Source organism: Panthera onca, chromosome A3 (assembly GCF_046562875.1).
Source record: "Panthera onca isolate mPanOnc1 chromosome A3, mPanOnc1 haplotype 2, whole genome shotgun sequence".
NCBI lineage: Eukaryota > Metazoa > Chordata > Mammalia > Carnivora > Felidae > Panthera > Panthera onca.
Genome location: NC_138341.1, coordinates 81422301 through 81446137, shown reverse-complemented (window position 1 = coordinate 81446137; position 23837 = coordinate 81422301). Strand labels below are relative to the sequence as shown.

Here is a 23837-nt window from a genome sequence, read left to right as displayed (position 1 = left end):
AAATCAAGAGTTAGAGAAGCTCAACCGACTGAGCCACCCAGGTGCCTCGCATCGTAGTTTTGATGTGCATTTCCCTCATGGCTAATGATGTAGAGTATTTTTTCATGTGCTTATTGACTATCTACATATCTTCTTGGGAGAAATATCTGGCTATTTTAATTAATCCTCTACTTCACTAATGGTCTAATTTTGTGCAGTCTACTTTTATACCCATCTATGGAGTTCTTTCTTTAAAAAAAATTTTTTTTAACATTTAATCATTTTTGAGAGACAGAGAGAGACAGAGCATGAGCGGGGAAGGGGCAGAGAGAGGGAGACACAGAATCTGAAACAGGCTCCAGGCTCTGAGCTGTCAGCACACAGCCCAGCGTAGGGCTCGAACTCACAAACTGTGAGCTCCTGACCTGAGCTGAAGTCACACGCTCAACTGATTGATCCACCCAGGTGCCCCTGGAGTTCTTTCAAAGCTGGTTTTTTTTTTTTTTTTTTTTTTTTTTTTTTTTTTTTAATTTAAGAGAGAGCAGGGGGGAAGGGCAGAAAGAGAGAGAGGGAGAGAGAGAGAATCCCAAGCAGGCTCTGCTCTGCCAGTACAGAACCTGATGTGGGGCTTGAGTTCAGGAACCCTGAGATCATGACCTGAGCCAAAACCAAGAATCAGACACTTAACCAACTGAGCCACCGGGCACCCCCATCTATGGAGTTCTTAATTTCAAGTATTGTGGTTTTTTTCCTAAGATTCCATTAGATCTTTTAAAAAATGTATATTTTTTCTAGTTCTTTGCTAAAATTCTCTATATTTTCATCTCAATCCTTGAACTTATCATTTATATATAATCCCATTCTGCATCTGGCAATTCCATCCAATATCTGTTTACTTTGTGAATTTCTTACTAATAGATTTTGATTTTTTTCTCTTTTTAGTCATATGGTCTTGTTTCCTATTATGCCTGGTAATATATTGATGCTGATATGGTATATGAAAGATCAAAGAAAAAAACTGAGACTCTGGATGGTGTTATCATCTGTTGGGAGGATATATTTTTGCTCCTGGAAGGTAATTATGGTTGGGGAAGATCTTATTTTAGTTAGGCATTGAGATGCTTGTGGGCTGGGCAGGTCTAATCTTTGGGAAGTCTTGTCTTTTTCTGGTTCCTGTCTACACTGGGAGTGTAACACTTTGAGGACCCCAACTCCAATTTTTGTCCCTCTGGGCCTGTAAAATTCTAGAAGATATGCTTGGCTTCTTGGTCTCTGAGCTGGAACTTGGGAATCAGCACATACTTTGAAGGGAAGAACTTGATTATATGTCAGTTTCACCTCTCCCAGGTACATATCCCCTCAAGTCCTTGCTGCCATAGCAGTTCTTTCATGACTTGAAACAGATTTGTTCTTATACTTTATCCAGCTTTTATGATTGTTTTCAGCAGGAAGATTGGTCTTTAACTGCCATTAGTAGAAGAAATTCCCTACATCTTTTAATGTCTTGATGAAGATGCATGATATGGTTGTGGGTTGGTGGCCAAGTAGGTTGCATATAACATATCCACTCAAACATTCCTATCTCCAGAATCTTCAGACTCTTTTCTCAATCTATAATATGCCAGGGAAATTTTGGTATCTCAGCCTCATTGACTATAGGCCATTGTTAAATCTAGGCTTCAATAAACTAAGGAATCAAACCTTTGAGCCACTCACAGGTGCTGAATATGACATATTTTATCAAGAATCCTGAGTACAAAATTTATTCATAAATTCTGCTGAATCCAACCTTATATTTTATACTTCTTGGTTTAACACTTTATTTTTTTTTTAAGTTTATTTATTAAGAGAGAGACAGCATGGATGGGAGCAGGGAAAGGACAGAGAGAGAGGGAGAGAAAGAGAATCCTAAACAGGCTCCACACTGTCAGTGTAGAGCCCGATGCAGGGTTCAAACTCATGAACCATGAGATCATGACCTGAGCCTCCCAGGGGCCCATTGGTTTAACACTTCATTTTTTTTTTTTTAACTTTTTAATGTTTATTTTTGAGAGAGAGAGAGAGAGAGAGAGAGAGAGACAGAGCATGAGCAGGGGAGGGGCAGAGAGAGAAGGAGACACAGAAGCTGAATCAGGTCCAGGCTGTCAGCACAGAGCCCGACTCGGGGCTTGAACCCACAAACTGTGAGATCCTGACCTGAGCTGAAGTCAGATGCTTAACTGACTGAGCCACCCAGGTGCCTCAGTTTAACACTTTATGTTCCATGCCCATATATGGCTGTCAGCTTTCTCCCAATACATATTGGCAAGATATTCTAACTCCCTTGGTGTATAAATCTATTTCCATCCCTGCCCCAGGAGACCGTGCAATCATCTTCCTGGGCTATGCTGGGAGTTACTCTTACTATGGGCCCTGGAGCCGGTGAGGTGCCATGTGGGCAGGTTTTGAGGAGAATAGGCAAAGGCCTCAGATGAAGTCTTGAAAGCTCTTCCAATTAGTGAATGATAGTTTTCTCATATAGAGAAATGCTACTTCTGTTGGCAAGGGAAGCTTGGGATTTGGGAACTCAGCTTTTTAAAGTATTATTAATAATACATTAGTATTGTTTGTTCAGTAACTCTGGAATCTGCGATGATTTCTATTTTTTTGCATTATGAAGCTCTATTTTGAATCTTCCCTCTTTTTCTTTCTGTTGATCAATTTTTCTAGAGCCTGTATTAATTTTTCAGTATCTGACTTTTGGATTTACCTATTTTTCTCAGTTACACATTTGTTTTGATACATTTTTTGATAGCCTTTGGGGATAATTTTGTCAATTTCTATTCTAATTCTGTTATTCTCTGTCTCTTATTTCTTTCAAGTTTCTGCATCCGACTTGCTTTTTAAAAAATTGAGATATATTTGGGGCTCCTGGCTGGCTCATTCAGGAGCATGCAACTCTCGATCTTGGGTTAAGAGTATGAGCCTCACGTTGGGTGTAGAGATTACTTAAAAATAAAATCTTAAAAAAAATGAGATACAGTATAATTGACATACAACATTGTGTAAGTTTAAGGTGTAGTTCCCCTTAACCTGCAGCCCTCAGTGGATGCCTGAAATCATGAATAGTACTGAACCCTATATATACAATGTTTTTTCCTATATATATACCTATTATTAAGCTTAGTTTATAGATTAGGCAGTAAGAGATTAACAATTATAGCTAATAATAGCTAATAATAATAGCTAATGATAACACAATGCAATAAAAGTTATGTGAATGTAGTCTCTCTCTCAAAGCATTTCATTGTACTGTATTCACCCTTCTTCCTCTTGTGATGATGTGAGATGATAAGATGCTCATGTGATGAGATGAAGTGAGGTGAATAATGGTGTTGTGATATAGCATCAGGCTACCCTTGGCCTTCTGTCCATAGATCAGAGGAAGACCATCTGTTTCCAGACAGCGGTTAACAGCAGGTAACTGAAACGAAGGATAAAGGAGGACTACTATATAGATTTGACATTTATATTGCAATATGATTACCATTGTAGCGTTAGCTAACACCTTTATTGTGTCACATAATTATCACTTTGTCTGCATCCCTTCAAATATTCCCATCACAAGTCTATGGTCCTACTTCCCAATCACGTGTCCTAATTGCAGGAAGAGAATTTGCTCAAGTTGAACACTTAACCTTTGCAACAATTTGTAACCGGAACTACTGTATTTGAAATCGGAAGATGACCCCTGTCTGTCCTATGTCTATACCAGATAAAGGATTCTTTCAATTTCCCCATATCTATACCTTGAGATGGGAATTTAATACTTCACGCTTATCTTTAAACAAACAAACTCTCTAGGGCAGTCAGGAACAGCCATCTCACTCTACGATCTTTGTAGTTATCAGGGTTGCTATAGCAATCAAGTGCAGCAGCAGCAAGAGCCCCAAAAGCCTTGTCCTCCATCAGCCCCTCATGCTAACCAACAGTGCTAATTTGAGTATCTTGCTGGCTCTGTGTGCCACAGATTACTACATCTCTTTTGCTCCCTGTGCAGGCACAAATAGGTGAGGAGCCAGCCAGAATTCCCTATTGAGGAAACGGGTTTCCTGGGGTCCTGGCAGGGAACAGAATTCAACCCAGAATGGCTCGAGAGACTTGCTACTGAACAGGTATGGACAGGTTTAGGGAGCCAGTTGTATTTGTTTGAATAGCCATAATGAAGTACCACAAACTATGCAGCTTAAAACAACAGAAATCGTCTCACAGTTCTAGAGGCTAGAAGTCTGAGATCCAGGTGTCTGTAGGATTGGTTCCTTCTGAGGGCATTAGGGAAGGATCTGTTCTAGGACTTTCTCCTAGCTTCTGGTAGTTCCTTGGCTTGTGGCAGCATAACTCCAAAATTTACAAGGTGCTCTTCCTGTGTGTGTGTGTCCATGTCCAACCTTCCCTCTTAAAAGGACACCAGTCACAATGCATCGAAGTCCACCCTAACGACCTTACTGTAACTTAACTAACTATATCTGTGATGATTCTATTTCCAAATAAAGTCACATTCTGAGGTACTGGGGATTAGGACTTTAACATATGAATTTTGGGGGACCCAATTCAAACCATAATACCAAAAAGAGGTGAGGAGTACCCAGAGATGAGCAAGAGTAGAAAGTTGTCACCATCGTGTGACATATTCTCCACTGGCCCCTCCAGATCCCCTCTCCAGCCTTCTTCACTTTGCTCTGTGCCCAGGAGGCTGACTTCTGTAGGCTGCATCCCCTATGCCCCAAACGACAATGTCATACATGCTGATCCATTTACCAGACACGACTCTCTACTTGACCGGGTGGCAAACACGTATTCACTTCCCAAGCCCCAGTCAAGCAACAGCTGTTCTGTGGGGCTTTCTCAGTCCCCTCCCTGAGGAACCCAACCTTAATTCTGTGCATCCCCACTGTCTCCACCCTGACTCCCACTACCCTTTGTACCTATTTGCTTACCTGTGAGTTCATCAGGGCAGGGCCCATCCCCCATTCTTCTCTGCAATTCCAGGGTCTGGCAGCATGTCTGAGAGGGAGAGGTTCCAGTGAATATTTCTGGAAGGAGTATTTTCTTGCCATCCCTGGCCCCTGCTCCACTGCCTCCAAATCTCCCTGATTACAGCGCTCTTCCTCAGTTTTACTCAGAGGATCTTTGTCAGTGGCCTCCCAGTTCTCAACCACAGAGGTCCCTCCTCTCTGGGCGGTCAATTCTGGTTGTTCTTCCCACAGGGCTCTTCTCTTCATGTGGCTTCTAACCTGCCCGGTTAGGTCCAGGCTTCTGAGCTGACCCCTTCTGATCCTCTGCAGATTTCTTGGTTTCCAGTGAGAAATATCACTCAGTTCCCACATGTTCTGTAGGGGATTTACTTCTACTTTTCAGTTCTGTCCTAATTAACAGTCACATTTTGTCAGGGACTCCTTTGTCAAAACCTGAGGGTCATTTTGATGGGAGTTTTCCTTTACTTCTCTTTTGGGTGTTGGATTTAACTGCCTCTCTGAGGACATTGCTAGAAGGACCATGAGCCTGTGCAAGGCCAGCTACCATGTGTCTAGTTCTACAACAGCTTTGAGGAAATACTCATTTTAAAAGCCCTACCTCCACATTCTCTATAGCTTTTCTTTAGTATCACGTACTCCGTGTTTCCCAGCCTTTCAATTCTCTTAGAACAAATGTGACTGGGTTGATTGCCGTGTAGGGGACTCACAGGGGAGCCCTAATATCGCTGTCTTCTATACTCACGAGGACGTCCAGATTGAGTTTGATCTGATGCCTTGACTCAGGGTCGTACAATATCGCTGCTGCCTCTTCAGCAGCTCTGTCGGATCCCTTGTGAGAGCATGGAAAACGTGGGCCAAACAATTTTTTAAAATCGGAAAGTAATTGCTTTTAATTTTTAATGCTATTTTTTGTTATCCGTAAAAGTGTTCCTTGTTGTGTTAAATGCTATATTATTCCAAACACACCTGGGTTTTCTGGCGTGCACTCTGCTCCCCAAAAGACAAATAAATGCCCTCGGTTGGGCAACCTGCAGCTGTGAGAACAAGATGTCTTTTTCCCTCGCTCCTCCCCCTCTCAGAGTGAGGGGCGGGGAGTCAAGTCCTGCGGTCCCGAGCTGCCTCCCAGGAGGGGCGGAGGAAGAAGAGTCTAGGCGCTCCTTGCAAGCGCAACGGAGAGAGGAGGGGGGGAACCTGGCAGCCGGGATGGGACTTCCTCCCTCCACTCCGGAACTGTGCGCTGGAGCGGCCGGGACTCGGAAACCCAGGCGGCGCCGCGGGAGCGGGCGGGGTGGCGGTGGGGGCCCGGGGGCGGGCCCGGGGCGGGGCCGGGGGCGGAGCCGGGCCGGGGGCGGGGCCTGCGCGGCTGCGCGGGCTGCGAGCCTGGAGCTGCGCCGGCCGCGCTCCCGGGACTCTGAGAGCGCAGGACGCCGGCTGGCTGCGGTCCTCGCCGCCGCCGCCTCCTCCCGAGCGGGCTCGGCCCGGCGCGGCAGGCGGCCGGGGCGATGTAAGCCGGGGCCCGCGGGCGCGGTCGGACCGCTGCGATGTGGCTCAAGCCCGAGGAGGTGCTGCTGAAGAACGCCCTGAAGCTCTGGGTGACTCAGAAGAGCAGCTGCTACTTCATCCTGCAGCGGCGCCGCGGGCACGGCGAGGGGGGTGGCCGCCTCACGGGTAAGGGGCGCGCCGGGGCGGGCGGGCGCGGCGGGCCGGGCCCCGGACCTCGCTCCCTGCCGGGCCCGCGGCCCCCAGCCCGGGGTGCATCGCAGGTGGCGATTTCGTGGGAGACGCCGGGCCGGGACGGCCCTGCCTCGGGCTTGTTTTCCTTTCTTCTGTATTTCTCTTGCAAGCCCCCGTCGAGGTTGTGGCAAAAGGGACTTGCGGGCTCGTGCGTTCTTGCGGGAGAGGCAGGTGCCTTCGCCTCTTGGCCCAGTGACCGCCTGGAGGCCAGATTCGGCTCAGGAATCGAAAGAGAAGCGCCGGCTGGAGGTCGAGCCGAGGGAGCGAGGGCCGCCCCGGGAGGAGCGCAGGCCGCTGTGCGGGGCCAGGTGACAGCGGGGTGCGGCCCCGACTCGGCCATCTGGATGCGCCCCGACGTTCCAGGTGGTGTCTCGGCTGGGGACACACGGACGGCCCACCGCCACCGACCCTGGCAATCCCCGGCTGTCGGGCGTGTGGGCAGGGCGGGCTGGGGACCGTTTGCGCGCCCGGAGGAGAAGCCGAGGCAGTGCGAATCCCAAGCTTACGATCTTAGTAGCAAAATTGAGCGGGTCAGTTACCCCCTCCCCCACTTGTTTCTTCCAAGCAATGATAGGAGGAAAAACTCAGGCTTGTAAAATTTATGAAAAAACAAAGCAATTTTTCTAAAAGTTACTATCCAAGGCTCCATGAAGATCAAGCATTTGGAAACATTGAGGCCAGCTTGCATAGTTGGGCCACCTGTTTAAATGGGTCAATGGAAGAACAGTTTATTAGAATTTTCATTTGTGTCTAGGGGATCTATATGAAATTTCCGAATTTTGGAATCTGAAATAAAGGAGACCTTAGATCTTTTTCCCATCACATCCCTCCTTATACTGAGAATCAGACCACGGCGGGAGAGAGAGGTCAAGGGACTGAGCTTGGGTCCCTGGCCTCACTGTTGGTGACTCCACTGTCTGCTTATTCTGGGGGAAGCCCTCCTGGAGTAAAGTTTAATGGGGGAATGTGATCAACAGGCCCTGAAACAGAACCAAGTGTAAAGGGAATTACCCTTCCTGTACTTTAAACCCGGAAGGTGAGAAAGCTGGCAGTTGGATTCCTTAAGAGGATGGACTTCACTGAGCCTCAAGGAGTGGGTATGACTTGGTGGGCATTCTGGACGAAAGAGTAGTGGGGTAGTTGAAGAATCTGGATGAAAGCTGTAGTGGGGTTACCTATGGTGGTGGTGAGTAGTGAGGACAGGTTGGGCAGCAGGTGGGCCTGCTCTGGGAGCAGTTTTAAGCTCTGAGGGAGGGAGTTAGTATAGGAGGCAGGAGTAAATGGTCTCCTTTAGTAGAGGGTAAGGACAGGGTTTGAAGGTTTGTGAAATGGGAAACATGGAACATCTGCCCAGAAAGTGTTTTCATCACTTAGTTCATGCTGACTGTGTGGGGTACTGTTGAGGCTGCTTTGGGAAAGACTTCGGGTTATTCGCCATCTAGCAAGGGAGACAGGTCCAGAGAAGCTGGACAAAGCCTCAGCTATGATGCTGATGGAGATTCAGGAGGTTCCGGAGAGCCTGGCTTTGTTGTCCAGAATCTGTATCTGTGATGAACTCAAAATGATGCAGTCCGCCTCCTTTTTGCATTCCAAAATCAAGCAGATCTTTTTTATTATTTTATTTATTTATTTTTTAATTTTAGAGTTAGAGTGCCAGCTGGGGAGAGGAGCAGAGAGAATCTCAAGCAGGCTCCAAACTCAACAAGTAGCCCAGTGCTGGGTTTGATCCCATGACCCTGGGATCATGACCTATGCCAAAATCAAGAGTCAGATGCTCAACCGACTGAGGCACCCAGGTGCACCAAGCAGGTCTCTTATCATACCTGTGGCTTTGGCCTTCCTTGGTGTATACTTCGGTTTGGGCTTACAGTGAATATGCACAATATTCTTAAAGGCAATAAGGATCAACCCAAAAAAAAAAAAATACCCCATGAAAAGACAGATGACACTTTATTTCTCAGGGACTCTGAACCTCCTGTTGATTGTGAAAGCCTGACATTTCCTAGGCTGCTTTACCTTCAGACATTTAGCTGGGTAGCAACTTACGTAGCTGTGCTGATTGAGCAACCCAGAGTTACCACATCCACCAATGGGCTGGTCCTAACCTAACCACTTATGAATGTTATAAAATCAAGACTGTGTGACACAGAGGGCAGCTTAATGTTGGTGGTGGTTTTCAGAATATGTAGAATTCTGATTTGGCAGATTTTGAGCAATTTATTTTGAGTTTATGAAGATAATGAGGGCTAGCATGATGGGTATTCTGACTGGTTGTAGGCTTTTCTTTGGAGAGAAGCAAGTAGAGGTGGTTAAGAGGGGTTGGAAATAAAATGTAAGGGAGTGGTAACGAAGTCCTTTTTTTTTTTATTCCGATGCTGAATTTGTCATTCATAGGAGCTTAAACATATGAGGTCTCCATTGGCATTTAGTCTGACATGTTTAAAAATTACCTACCCTCAGAAATATAAGGTTTCGTTTCATTGAGGAAAATAATCGCTCTTCCGACTAATACACACATTCCCTATATATATCTTCAGTTTTATTTTCTCCATAGCCCTTTCTCACTTTCTAATATACAATATCGTTGATCATTTTGTTCATTGTTTCTTCCTACTGATTGTCTGTTCTATGAGGGCAGGTATTTTACCTATGATGGTGCCTAGCACATAGTATATGCTCATTAGACATTTGTAGGGTGACTACATGGAAGAACATATGCATGAATGATGGATTCTACTTTTCGTTAAAAGTTGGGTGAGAGTGGAGGCCCAGCTTTTCTGACTGAGGCTGAGCTGATCACATGGGACGGGAACGTTCTCCTCTCTCCTCGGCTTCCTGTTTACCTGGCAGTCTGACCATTGTGGAAAGCTGGAGGGAATCAGTGGGAAACATAGACCTCCTCCTTCTGTCTTTTTTTTTTTTTAAGTAGCTCCCTTTGAGAGGGAAGGATCATGGCACCAGCTTCTCAGGCGGCCTCTGTTACCACCCCTTGGGACCTGTTTGGAGAAGGAAATCCTGGGCTTGGGGACAGTAGTGGGAGGCAGCCACCTTATCCTCCAGTTACAACATGGTGTGGCTGAATACAGCATTATAAAATGTTTCCAAAGCTCCTGGGACAGAAGTGATTTTGCTCTGGAAGGGAGGAAGTCAAGGTATAAAAGTATTCACTTGAATACAATCTCCAACCTGTGGGAATATTTTTTTATTAATTTTTTTTTATTTCAGTGTAGTTGACACACAATGTTAAATTAGTTTCAGGTGTATAGGAATGTTTGTTATGAAAGTTCAGCTCTGGGAGAACTGAGTGGGAGAAGTTAGCATTTGGGAGGTGCAGACAGAAGAACACATCATTGTTGCCCTCTCCTCCAGTGCTCCCTGAAGCACTTAAAATGAGCAGCACAAATGTAGCTTTAAAGACCTAATGTCACCACCTGGATATGCCCCTCTAAAGGATTTTATTTTTCAGAGTTCTATTATGTGTGTTTCTGTATAACCTTGTAGTTCTTTTCCCAAAGAGCCTGGCAGTTAAAAAGTTGTAATTTGAAGAAAATATTGATGGCTTCTACTTTTCAGGATGTTTGCCTTCAGCCCCTGTTGCTGTCATTGCATTTATAATAGTTAGGGGCTAACAATTTCCTAAGTAGCTAGGGTCACAGGGGGAAGTATGGTGTAGTGGAAAATAGCGACTTTGAGTCAAGATAAGTCTGTTACAAATCTGGACAGAGAGGCCTTGTGCTAGTTTATTTGGTTTATTTGAGTCTTAGTTGTAACAGCCTCAAGATAGGGACAATAAGGAAGCTTACTTTAGAGGGTTAGAAACTTTTCCACTGTGGCTGTACCATTTTACATTCCTACCAGCAATACACAAGGGTTCCAATTCAAACAAGGCTTAGGATTAGAACTATATGAAGGGCTTATCTGGGCTTGCCACCTAGTCTGTTTGGAAAAAAAGAGAAGGAACACTTAAAAAATTGACTAACAAGAGGGCTTCTTAGAATAAAAGTGTTGTAAAGAAGTTTGCATTAAAGTGAAGGATATAAAAAATATTTATTACTGCAGTATTTAATAAGTATAATTGGAAAGTTAAATATAAATTGTTTTTAGAGAGCATGCATGAGCAAGCAGGGAAGAGGCAGAGAGAGAGAACCTTTATTTTAATGTGTATTTATTTATTTTGAGACAGAATGCATGTGCGAGCAAGCAGGGGGAGGGGCAGAGAGGAGAGAGAATCCCAAGCAGTCTCTGCACAGATAGCCCACATGGGGCTCAGTCTCATTAACCACAAGATCATGACCTGAGTTGAAATCCAGAGTTGGACGCTTAACCGACTGAGCCACCCAGGTGTTCTGAGAGAGATAATCTTAAGCAGGCTCCAGGCTCATCATGGAGCCCAGTGTGGGGCTTGGTCTCATGACCCTGGGATCATGACCTGAACTGAAACCAAGAGGTGGACGTTCAACCAGAATGTGACTGAGCCACCCAGGTGCCCCAGAAAGTTAAATATTAATTTTTATTTTTGTTTTAGTTTTATTTTTTTTTTTTGAGAGAGAGAGAGAGAGAATGTAGGCAGGGGAGAGGGGCAGAGGGGGAGAGAGAGACAATCTTAAGCAGGCTCCATACTCAGTGCAGACCCGATCCAGTGACCCAGGGATCATGACCTGAGCTGAAATCATGAGTCAGATGCTCAATGAGCCACCCAGGTATCCCAGAAAGTTAAATATTTGTTTATATCTTAAACTATTTTTAAAATTTTATTTTCTTTGAGAGAGAGCGTGAGAGCAAGTGGGGAAAGGGCAGGGAAAGAGAAACTCCTAAGCAGGCTATATGCTGTCAGTGCAGAGCCTGAAGCAGGGCTTAATCCCACAAACCGTGAGATCGTGAACTGAGCTGAGGTCAGGAGTCAGACGCTCAACCTACTGAGCCACCCAGGTGCCCCAGAAAGTTAAATATTTAAATAGCAGTTTGTGCTAGCAGGATTTGTTTTACAGAGCTTCTTTGAAATCCTTTGTTAAATCCTAGTAAATAAAGGGAACTTCACTTCGGTGTTGCAGGCGTTGAGTGACTGTGCTCAGAGTGAATTGTCTACTCTCTTTGGGACAGTGTGCCAAAGACTGGGGGATACGAAACTGACACCAGGGATTTGTGTGTGGTCACTAGCCTTGCTCAGAATGACTCTGTTGAAAAATTGGAAATTGGTGAAGCCCAGCTTGAGTGTTGGCTTTCTTGGCTATAGTCTTGCTCAGGTAGCTGAATTTGTGGGTGGATTTTTGCCCCTTTTTTTTTTTTTTTGGACTTTTTTTTAGTTTATTTATTTATTTATGAGAGAGAGAGAGAGAGAGAGAGAGAGAGAGAGAGAGAGAGAGACACCACGAACAGGGGAGGGGCAGAGAGAGAGGGATAGAGAGAATCCCAAGCAGGCTCTGTAGTCAGTGCAGAGCCATGTGTAGGGCTTGAACTCATGAACCATGAGATCATGACCTGAGCCGAAATCAAGAGTCGGACGCTTAACCAGCTGAGCCACCCAGGTGCCCCTTGACTTTATTTTAAGTAGGCTCCACTTGAGCGTGGGGCTAGAACCCACGACCCTGAGATTAAGAGTTGCATGCTGTACTGATTGTGCCAGCCAGGAGCCCTTGAATTTGTTGGTGGATTTAGTCTTTACTACCAACAAAATTCTTCAGTTCAGTTGGGCAGCCTTTGCATTGTGTAGACTTCCCAGATATTGGCTCCAGAGTCTTACATGCTTTGGTCTTATTTTCCAAAAGCACATTAAGGAAGGAACACAAATAAAGGAAGTACTTTGATTTTAAGAGCATAAACTGGAAGATATCTTACGATACAGATATACGGGTAAAATAACTGATACGTTTTTAAGGGCTGATAAGCCATTAAAACATTGGGGTTTCCAACGGTTGCATTTAATTAAGGCATAATAAGGGCACTGTAATTAGGTAATCAAACAAGGCAAAGACTGTGTCCCTCGAGGAATAATATGAGGTACAAATGTGTGGGTGGTGCAGTAGCGGAGGCTAGCCATTTCAGCCTAATTGGAACTCCTTAGGAAGAGCTGAAAATGATTGAGAGGCTTGTAGCTTTTAAAGAATTCATTTATTAGCTGTGAAGGGATAGGATTTTATGGTCTTGACTCTATATTCTGGCAGCATTGGATAGAGAAGGAATTTATTTTAAATGAAAGTAGTAAATCTGATCAAATTTCCAAGACAGATTTTCCCCCTAACTTAAAAAACTTTAATCATCTGTATTGAAAAGCAGCCCTGAGCATATTTTAACAGCTGTTTGGGTGTTGCAAGAGCTATTATTCCGCACCACCTCTCAGGCTCTTTCTCCTTCACCTTCTCCTGGTAAGGACAACTTGTCAGGCACTTCCCAAGACCTTCACCTGCTGTCCCCTCGGCCTGGGGGTGCCCTCACCTCCCCCTCTGCCTGGCTAATTCTTCTCTCCCTTTGACACCCTTCAGATCTCAGCCTGAGCTCTGCTACCTGGCGATGGGGCACTGGACCCCTCCCTCCTCTGATCCTCTTACACCTTAGAGCACTCACCGCTGTTTCCCATGATGTGGCCTTTTGTGGCTTTATCACTTTCTAGGGAACCAGACCATGATCTCCAGGATGGAGATCCCAGGTCTGTGTCCCTCACCACCATGCCTCCAGCACTGGAACAGTTTCTGTTGCTTGCAACACTCAGTAAATATTTAGTGAGTACATGGATGTCCAAGTAGAATTGATGAGTGTGAGCCTCTGAGGCTGAGAAATGTTTTGTATCATCCTGGAAATGGGAATTATGCGAAAGGCAGGAATAAATAATACAGAGTGTTGTCATTGCTATTTCTCACGCCTGCCCTGCGTGCCTGTAAGGACTAGCGGTAGTTTGTCAGCTGCGCCAGCCCAGCTGTTAGAACTGCCCGTTGGTAACCTTTATGTAAATGATCCTGTACAGACCTAGGAATGATTTCCCCAGTATATCACCAGCCAACTGACACAGCTCTGTGAAGTTGAGTCATTAATATTCTTGAACATTTGGTGGGTCTGTTGTTCCACCAGATTTTATTTTTCTGCTTCCTGCTTTTTACTTTCAAAAAAGGAAGGAAAAATCAGCAGCAAAATAAACAGCCACAAATAAGTTCTCCTTAAGAAAGGGCACTGTATTTTGTGGTTGGTTTTATTCTGAATAAGTAGTTACTGATGGAGATTGGACATTTAAAAATAATAAATAGGATGGTAGTTTGCCTAAAGTTTTAAAATACGAAATCTGTGTGCATAGGAGTACATAATGTAAATATAAAGTGTAAGTAATACAATACCTATCACCTGTTACTAAAAAAATAGAGTATTTCCAATGTTTAAGAGATCTCTTGTGTGTTTTCCTGATTATATTCCCCTCCCTAATCAATACATTGTTGAGTTTTGTGTGCTGTTTAAACTTTATACAAAAGGAATAATAATTTACTTTGTTTTTTTCTGAAGCTTGTTTTCCACATCCCAGTTATATTTATATTTATAGTTTTACATATATATGTGTATATATATAGTTAATGTTTCCCTAACATTGAACCATTTTGATGCATATAGCCGCATTCATTCATTTTCATTGATGGGAATGACTCATTTATTCGTTCTTTTGTCAGCTCATATTTGGGTTTCTAGTTGTTTTTGTTATTACAAATAATACTGCTATGAACATTCTTGTATAACGTTCATATGTGTGAAAGCTTCTCTGGAGAATATACCTGTGAGTGATCTTGTTGGGTATATCAGCCATAATGGGTTAGGTTATGCTGTGGTAACAAACATCCCAAACATCTCTGTGGATCCACATTAGTTTATTTCTCCCTCATGTTATATATCCAATGTGGCTTCCCAAGGTTCTCTTGTAGGCATCCAAAGATGGGCTGATGGAGGCTCCATTCCTAATGCTTCCATGGTTACATGGTAAGGGGGGAAAGGAATTTGGTGACTCTCATGTTGGGTTTTAGAACTTGTAGTTGGAAGTGACACCTATCCCTTCCATTCACTTTATTTAATGTTTATTTTTTTTTCAGTCATCTGTACACCCAACATAGGGCTTAAACCCACAACCCCGAGATCAAGATTTGCACACTCTTCCCACTGAGCCAGCCAGGTTCCCCTGTATATTTTTTAAATAATCTCTACTCCCAGTGTGGGGCTTAAACTCATGACCCTGAGATCAAGAGTCACATCCTCGACTGACTTAGCCAACCTGGAGCTCCTATTCAGTTTATATTGGCAAAAGCAAGTCACATGGCTCAGTAACCTGAAATACATGAGGAAGTATGATTTTCTTAATTTAGGAGCTGTGTGTGTGTGTGTGTGTGTGTGTGTATACATGCACATGTGTCTGTGTGTTCTGTATTTTTTAAGTATTAAAAATTTATCACTTTATGACTGGACTTTTTTAATTTTGGGTCTTTTGAAGAACTAACATTCTTAATTTTCATGCAGTCGGGTACAATCTTTTCCCCCAAGAGTTTGTGCTTTTTGTTACTTGTTTAAAAACAAGTCCTTATAAGGGAATCTCCAGGATGATGGTGAAGGGAAATTGTAAAATGACAGCTCAGAGACCCCTCAGTCCAGATGAGAGCAGGGCAAAAGGCTGCAAGACAGCTCCTAGGGGAAGAGAGATTGGTAGAGCACCTCCCATCCATGCACATGTTGAAGGAAGGTCTGTGCACTAGGAGAGGAATTGTGGGTAAATTATTGATAAAGCTAAATCAGCCAAGAATTCTTGGCAGTTGTTAACTGCAGGGAAAATAAAAAGTTGTGTAGGTTAGCCAAGTTTCATAGTTTTACTACAAAGCTCAGCTCTCTATAAATTCAAGAACTAGTGATAGGGGTGCCTGGGTGGCTCAGTAGGTTGGGCATCCAATTTTGACTCAGGTCGTGATCTCACACTCATGGGTTTGAGCCCCGTGTCGGGCTCTGTGCTGACAGCTCAGAGCCTGGAGTCTTGCTTCGGATTCTGTGTCTCCCTCTCTCTCTCTGCGCCCCCACCGCACTTGTAGTCTGTTTCTCTCTCCTGTCTCTCTCAAAATAAATAAACAATAAAAAAAAAAGAACTAGTGATACAATCAGAGATATGAAGGTAAATGCAAAAAGAATCCATTAAGGATCGAAGCAATTTCCTTCAGGGGCTGGGAAGTGGGAGTAGGGAAGGTCATGAGGGAGCTGTTGTGTTTCTCACTGAGCCTGGTAGAATTATTTGTTTTTTTACATGCACATGTAAATTGGATAAAATGTAGACTGAATCTAAAATTTGGGAGAGCTTGGCAGTTTTTCTGGTTACCAGCACCGTATGTGTAATGGGGATAAGGAGAGGCATTGAAGCAATGTTTCATTCTTGCCTCGTGGACCATGATTACTCTTGGATTACCCATGCTTCAGATATTTGTCCTCTCGGTAAACTATATTTAGCCTTCAAAATGTCTACCATGTGTGGGGTGTGTCAATTTCACTGAGGCTTAGGAACTATTTTCAGAAATGCATCTAATCTAGTCAGGTACTTTAATTTGAAATCAAAAGATAGCCTAGATTTTTTTTTCCCCCCTCTGGAGAAGAAATTGGTTTAGAGTTACAAGTTTATGATTTTTATCTCTTACCTAACCTCAGAGATGTGGTTCTGTGACTGACCCATTCCTTCTGGGGTTCAGTTTCTTAACCTGAGAAACAATTATTGTTGGTGTTATTTTAAGAGTTTTATAATAACAGTGGAAGATTTCATACTTCAAATTGTTATGTTTTCTAGATACGTTGTCAAAATCCCTTTTTTTTAAAATTGATTTTTATTTTTTTGAGAGAGAGAGCAAGCACATGCATGCATGAGTGGGAGAGAGGCAGAGAGGAAGGGAGGGAGGGAGGGAGGGAGAGAGAGAGAGAGAGAGAGAGAGAGAGAAAGAAAGAAGGAGAATCTTAAACAGGCTCCATGCTCAGCTCAGAGCCCAATGTGGGGCTCGATCTCACAAGTGTGAAATCATGACCTGAGCTAAAATCAAGAGTTGGACGTTTAACTAACTGAGCCACCCAGGCACCCCTGTTTAATTATTTGTATTTAAAGAAGAAAAAGCCAAAAGAACATTTCTTTCAACAGTGTCAGGCCCTGTGTTCTCATGCAGCTTATCATCTAAAGGGATGGAAAAAGCTAGTGGTAGTGATGGAGTGATTATTAAACCATGAAAGAATTATAAATGGTGGTAAGTTCAGGGAGGCGAGGGTGATGAGAAGGAATAATGGGGAAGCTAATTTAGGCTGGGAGTGTCAGGAAGGATTTCTCTGAGGATCTGTTGTGTCAGCTAAGACCTGTAGGGTGCTTAGAATGGTGTTAGCTGGGTAAAACAGGGAGGAAAGGACCTTCTGAGCAAAGGAAAGCACATGTGTGAGAGCTCTGTGGCCTCTGAGAAGCTGTTCTGGACAAGTTCAGTTTGATGTGCTTGTGAGTTGTCTAGAAAGGCTTGTAGAGGAGGAAAACACAGAGGGGACAGAGGAGTGGTCAGGAGAACAGGAGGAAATGAGTAGAGTGTATTTCCCAGAGGCCAAGAGAAAAGTGTATTTAAGAAAGAGGGAGGGGAGAGGGATGGACTCTGCAGTATGGTATGGAAAAGGCTCGAGGGACATTGGCTGCCTCAGGGAGAGTAGTTTGGGAGTGGATGGGTGGAGAGGAAGTAGACATGCACGTGAGCAGCTTTATCAAGGTGGGATTTGGTTGGTTTTGGTTGTTATTATAAATTTATTATTTGTTGGGGCTCCAGGGTCACCCAGTCAGTTAAGTGTCTGACTCTTGGTTTCTGCTGAGGTCCTGAATCTCATGAGGTCCATGAATCTCATGATTCATGAGTTCAAGACCCGCATTGGGCTCTGCGTTGACAGTGCGGAGCCTGCTTGGGATTTTCTCTCTCTGAAAATAAAGAAACTTAAAAAAAAAGAGGGAAAACCACAAATTTATTCTTTGTCAGGAAATGGAAGGTCTGTTGAATGCTGCATCTGTGGCTGCTGGGCCTTGAAGTGGTCATGGCTAGGTTTTGAATAGGTCAGTAAAGGAGGTAAGGCATCCAGGTGAGCAGGACCTCAGGAGACAATTCCCAAGGAATTTTGATTTGGGAATAAGGTTAAATACTGAGTACTGGGGAAAAAAATTACCTCAAAGAATCTGTAACTGGTCACCAGAAGGATGAACTATTTTAAATGGATCCCAGGGATGCTGGGTCAGAATGGGTGGTAATTGTTTCACCAGGCAAAAGAAATTATTCGAGGAAACCATAGCAACTTAAAAATTCATTGTTAATTGCTTGGCATTGGATGCCACATTGAGTTTCCTGTGTGTGTGTGTTACCATTTATTTACTATGTAAATAAAAAACTTTTGTTATCAGTAATGTTATTGGGATTCAAACAATAGGATTTATTTCTAGAAGGAAAATACAGATTAAATATCATTTTAGTAAATTACAAAGATTGACCAGAAAGTTTGGCTATCCTGAATTATTATTACTGTCCATTCAACAGAGTTTTAAATAAATTTGTGCACCAATGTTTGTGATATAGGGATGTTTTCATAAGGAAATGTGTTAGCCTTCTAAAGTGGGATTGGCCTATGATGAAAGATTTGGAAGGCACTTCTGGAATTTTTCACTTGAGATGCAGTATTTGCATGACAGACACAGTTTTACAAGGGAGAAACAGCATATTTCAACCTCAGGTAGAGATTTGGATATTACACTTACCCTGGGAGCATAGTGAGCAAATTTGGATTTTGAGTTTCTGTTATATTGCTGTTATAATGAAAAGTAAATGTAAAATGTAAGCAAGGCGTTAAGATTGCTTTAGGAATGTATAGCTCATGATCTTCCATATATTAAGGATTCAGTCACAGCAAGGATTTGGGTGGAGAAATTAGGTTTTAATAAAACTAGTGTCCCAAAACTGTGTGTGTGTGTGTGTGTGTGTGTGTGTGTGTGTGTGTGCGCGCGCACACCTGTGTGTTTTTGTTTTAACCTTTAGTTTCCTGTATGTTCTTGAGGTAGAGTTTGGACACTCATTTAGGGCTCAAAGTGGATACTGTTTAATCTCAGTATAACGGAGCTGCCTCTTAATGTGGGTATTAGGTTCCAAAATCAACATGAAGGACAAAAATTGCTTGAAAAATTACCCTTAAAATCAGCAGGGCCCCCTTCTTGGTAATCTGCTCATGTTACAAGGAGTTCCTGGAAAGTCGGGGCCTCTGTGGAGCCCAGAGCCTCCAGCTCCCCAGGGAGCTCACACCAGGGCCTGTGCTCCTTGATGGATGGGCAGTCCACGTGAGCGGTTGTTTTTCCCTCTGCGTTTTGGCCAGGGCATATTGTTGAATTTGATAAATATGAGATGTGTGTCTGCTGTACCGCCACTTGCTAGTTGAAGTAATGTACTTGAGTCAGCTTCATGGCCAGGTGAGGCTAAGAGTGATCACATTACACTTTGGCATCTTAATTTGGGAATTGCTATTTATTAGGTGAGGTCGATGGTAGCTGGAGCTGCATTTCTGATGTCTACTGCTTAGGTGCTTGCAATGCAAAGGTCTGCACGAAGTGGATGTTGTTTTATCTTGCAGCCTTTTGCTTATCTTCATTTATCCAAATAAAACATTTAGGTGTGAATAAATGGGGTTGGAGAGCCTCTTGTGGAACTGGAAATTCTCTTTGATAGGATGTGTATCCCACTGTAAAAGTTGCTTTTCTTGTGTGATTTTTTTAACTTCCTGTACTACCTGGAAAGCTAGATTTGAGTACTCTATATTTCATAGCCAAAAGTTAAGTTAGAACCATGTAATAGTACACTTAGTTATTTTCTCTGAATTAAAATTTGCAGAAACCTTAACTATAGGCAAAGCCAGAAATGTGTTGATGGTGCCTGAAATCTTGGTAAGGTTCAAGACCAGAGTTTCCATAGGCAAGCATGCATTTATACCAGAAGGATTATTAGAAAGTCTGTGTGTGCATGGGAGGGAGGGTTGGAGGGGGAGAGAGTAAAGCAGGGAGAAGGAGGGAAGGAGAATCTCAGAGAGAGAGAATTGAATGGCAGATTTACTGACACCAAAAGAGATCATAATTGCAGAAGCTTTGAGAACACATGCTCTAATATGCTATAGTTATAATATTGCTGTATACATTTCTGAAAAGTTTTATTTAGAATCAGAATTGTATAAATTGGACGATTTTCCCATCACAACTTCAGAGAGGTACATTTTAAGTACAGAGCAAATGATTAAAACTGTGTGTAAAATCTGTAAATTTGAATACATATTTCAGATGTTAGCATGTTTTTATTACAAACTGAAAATAGGGGTGCTTGGGTTCAGTTGGTTAAGTGTGGACTCTTGATTTCCGCTCAGGTCACAATCTCACGGTTTGTGGGTTTGAGCCCTGCATTGGGCTCTCTGCTGACAGTGCGGAGCCTGCTTGGGATTCTCTCTGCCCCTCCGCTGCTCGTGCTCAATCTCTCCCTCTCTCCCTCTCACAAGAAAGAAAGAAAAGAAAGAAAGAGAATAACTTGATCAAAACTGTCAAAAACAAAAAAAGGGGGATAGGGACCTTTGTCTTCATCAGTTGTAAAGACAAGGAAAGGCTGAGGATTAAAGGCAACTAGAGACATGACTAAATGCAATGCCCAACCCTAGAATGGGTCCTGAACTGGAAGGAGAAGCATGCTGCAAAGGGCGTCCCTTGTTGGGTCAGTGACCAAACTGGAATACCAGTGGTAGATAAAAGTACCATGTGTGTTACATTTAGTGAGGTTGATAACGATGCTATTGTTGTGTAAGAAAATACCCCTATCCATGGAAATAGGTCTCCTTTCGAAATGATTCAGAAAAAAAAATGTGTGTATGTAATTACGTCCTATCACATCATATCAAGAGAAAAAGAGCAGATAACACAGCAAATGAGGTATGCTGTAACAGTAGGCAAATCTGATTCTTGGCAAAAGGTATATGACTGTTCTTTGTCCTATTTTAATTCCTGAAGCTTTTCTTTAAACTTGAAGTTATTTCCAAATAAAAAGATAAATAAAAAAAGATAATTTTAAGTGTGAACCCGGAAGCACTTGTCCATTTTGATAGAGGTATTTTTAGCCTGTAATAAGAAAATGTAAGATACACCTGTAATTTAACAACAAAAACCCATTAGGAAATTTCTGCAGGAAAAATAACTTAATTGTGAGTCTGAACTAAGCACCTTCTGCTTTTGTCATGGAAACAACCATTTTGGTAACATGCTTTCTAGAGTTGAGGTTTCTTGGGGGTCCCAGTTACTATGTGCAGCAGGGTGGGTGGCATATATAGATATTCCCCACCTGCCCCAAACTGTAAATGACTATGACATAAGACTTTTTAATATCATGTATATATGTTACAGTGTTAGGTTAGGCCTTAGTTGTGGCCAATAAATAGCTGAATTTTAAAAGAATAAAAATCATGGAAAAGATATTCATTCAGTAGGTACTTACTGTGTGCCTAGCTCTTCTCCAGGCAGTGAACAAAACAAAGTCCTGCCCTCAGGGAACTTACTCTACTATAATTAATCTAGAGTGATTTTATTCTTGTAATTGCTAACTCTGGTAATTAACCTAGGACTGGAATTCTCAGTGTGTGCCACAAATCCCCTTAACTATGTTAACCTCATTTTAAACTTCCTTCATTAAAACATTTTGTGGTTTTTTTTGCCGCCACACTATAAGAGGTTGGCTTTTGTTGTCCTTGCTTTTAAAAACTGAAATATTTAGTCAAATAAGTTAGGCCTTTGAGCCCTATCTTTTAGGTTCTTGCCAGCCTTAGGGATATTATCTCTTGAAGTCTTTCTGACCCCTCGTCCTCATCTGAGACAGAGGCTCGTGGAATACCTGTAAGCACAGCTTGGCTCTGGGCCCGTCTGTGCTCTGCTTTGGCCCTGGGTTATGGACACCCTCCAAGGACTCAGCCCTCCTGTGCTCTGGAAGTGTTGGCACAGTGGGCTCCTGCGGCATTTCCCAGCACCCCTGCTCCCTTTCCCTTTTGTAGAAGCACTCTGCAGCCTTCTGTAGGTTACCGAAATGAAGTGGACTCCTTTTCCTATTTAAAAATAGCCTCAGCAGCTGTGGGTTCGAGTCTCCCAGTCATGAGGTTGACCTCCATGCCACTGGGACTCTTAGTTGTTTGGCCTCTGGGGGTCACAGCAGGGTGACTGATGGGGCTCAGATTTTGGAGACCACCAGCCATATTCCTTTGTATACAGATGAGGAGCCGGACTGATCTGAGGCAGCGATGCTCTTGCTCTGTTTTCACTTGACTGCACTTAGCCCTTTCCAGAAAGGTGAAGGGACTGCTGAGACAGGAGTCCCCATGCCTGCATTCTCCAGACCTGCTCCTTCTCATCTTGTGCTGGGCTGGCATCTGTTGAGACCCTGTTATATTTTGTTTATTAAGATGGCTTAGGTAACAAAGTTTTTAAAAATTGTAGTAAAATATACAGAACAGAAAACTTACCATTTTAACCATTTTTAAGTGTACAGTTTAGTGATATGTACATTCACATTGTCATGTAGCCATCACCACATCCATCTCCAGAACTTTTTCATCTTCCCAAACTGAAACTCTGTGCCCATTAAGCGTGACCTCCCTATTCCTCCCTCCCTGCAATTCCTGGCAACCCGCATTCTACTTTCTATTCTAGGAGTTTGACTACCCTCATGTAAGTGGTTTCATACAGTATTTGTCTTTGTGTCTGGCTTATTTCACTTAACATAATGTTCTCAGGGTTCATCTATGTTGTAGCTTGTATCAGAATTTTCTTCTTTTTTAAGGCTGAGTAAGATTCCATTGCATGGATATATCACATTTTGCTTGATCAGTCATCTATTGATACACATTGAATTGCTTCTACCTTTTGGCTATTGTGAATAATGCAGCTATGAATGTAGATGTGCAAATATCTATTCGAGTCTCTGATTTCTGTTCTTTTGGATATATTCTCAGAAGTGAGATAGTGGGATCACACAGTAATTCTGTATTTAACTGTTAAGGAAACTCTTGATTTTTACATGTAGTTCTCAGTTTCTTCTGGCTTCTGTAGACTTGAATGAATGGCTAGGACTGTACTTGGTTCGCTGGGACTGTAGCCCCTGGTCCTGGGTTCCCAGCTTCCCAAGTACCCTCAGTCTATCTCTTAAAACCCTTGTTTCTCTTCCCATTAGGGCTGAGTGGACAATTGAAGGGAAGAACTGAAGTTTGTTTAGAGGTGCATTGCAATTCATTAAAAACAAACAAACAAACAAACAAACAAACCAGAATTTGAATTTGAGTTAGGCATTTTCAAGTTTATAATTAAATTATTTGTTTTGGATTTGATATGTATTTGTTTTTCAAAGCTAAGATATGGAGTAGAATGCTTAAGGTGAATTTGGTTTCGGTGGATTTTTCTACCATGATCTCAATCATATCCATACCTAATTTCTTTAAGCATTGTTGGGGCAAAGGATAGGACTATTAGGAGTTAGAAAAGGAGAGAAATCTTGTTCTTCCTACTTGTATGACCTTTGGCCTTAGTTTCCTCTTCCGTAAAATGGAGCTAATACTACTAATATAAATTGTTGTAATTATGATAGTAAATGGCAAAAAAAAAAAAAATGGATCTGAAGTACTAGGACAGTGCTTGACAGCTGCAGTGCTTAGTTAATGTTAGTCACCTTCCCCCCATTATCCTGGAATAATTGTAAGTTGTAGGTGAGGGCGTGAGGTGGTCCTAACTTCTGAAGGGTGAACACCAAGCAGTAGGGAGAGCTGGGGACAGGACTCAGTCTCACAGGTGTAGTTAATTCCCAGTGCTGTGTGACCCCTGAGACATCTACCCAACCTCCTGGAGGCTCAGATTCCTCACCTGTCAAATGAGGAGGCTGGTCCCTGTCACCTCTGTATTTCCTTGTAGCTCTAAAAGTTCAGCGATTTCAAATAGTGTGTGTCTAGTCTTTTTTTTTTTTTAATTGAGATGGAATTGTTGTATAACATGATCTTAGTTTCAGTTATATAGCATAATGGCTTGATGTGGGTGTATGTTATGAAATGATCACCACAGTA

At 42.9% G+C, this 23837-nt stretch overlaps 1 protein-coding gene and 1 long non-coding RNA gene across 7 annotated transcripts in view; one reads left to right on the top strand and one right to left on the bottom strand.

Annotated features, from left to right (window-relative positions):
* Positions 1-2034: 2034 nt before the first annotated feature.
* Positions 2035-6239, bottom strand: LOC144615910 (uncharacterized). Of its 2 annotated transcripts, XR_013554615.2 has the most exons (3): positions 5737-6239; positions 4956-5022; positions 2035-3442 (listed from the first exon to the last, which is right to left on the bottom strand). It is a non-coding gene; the product is annotated as an uncharacterized LOC144615910 (long non-coding RNA). The 2 variants fall into 2 exon arrangements; XR_013554614.2 differs by having other exon boundaries at positions 4956-6239.
* A 122-nt stretch (positions 6240-6361) lies between these two features.
* Positions 6362-23837, top strand: part of TBC1D8 (TBC1 domain family member 8) — a 112037-nt gene continuing 94561 nt past the window's right edge. For 2 of the 5 annotated variants that reach the window (XM_060608807.3, XM_060608760.3), the window contains exon 1: positions 6363-6662. In XM_060608807.3, the coding sequence (XP_060464790.1) occupies positions 6536-6662 (127 nt within the window). In that variant the 5' untranslated portion in view covers positions 6363-6535. Of the gene's footprint in view, positions 6663-23837 lie in introns of all 5 variants that reach the window. The other 3 variants (XM_060608778.3, XM_060608769.3, XM_060608752.3) reach the window with 2 other exon arrangements.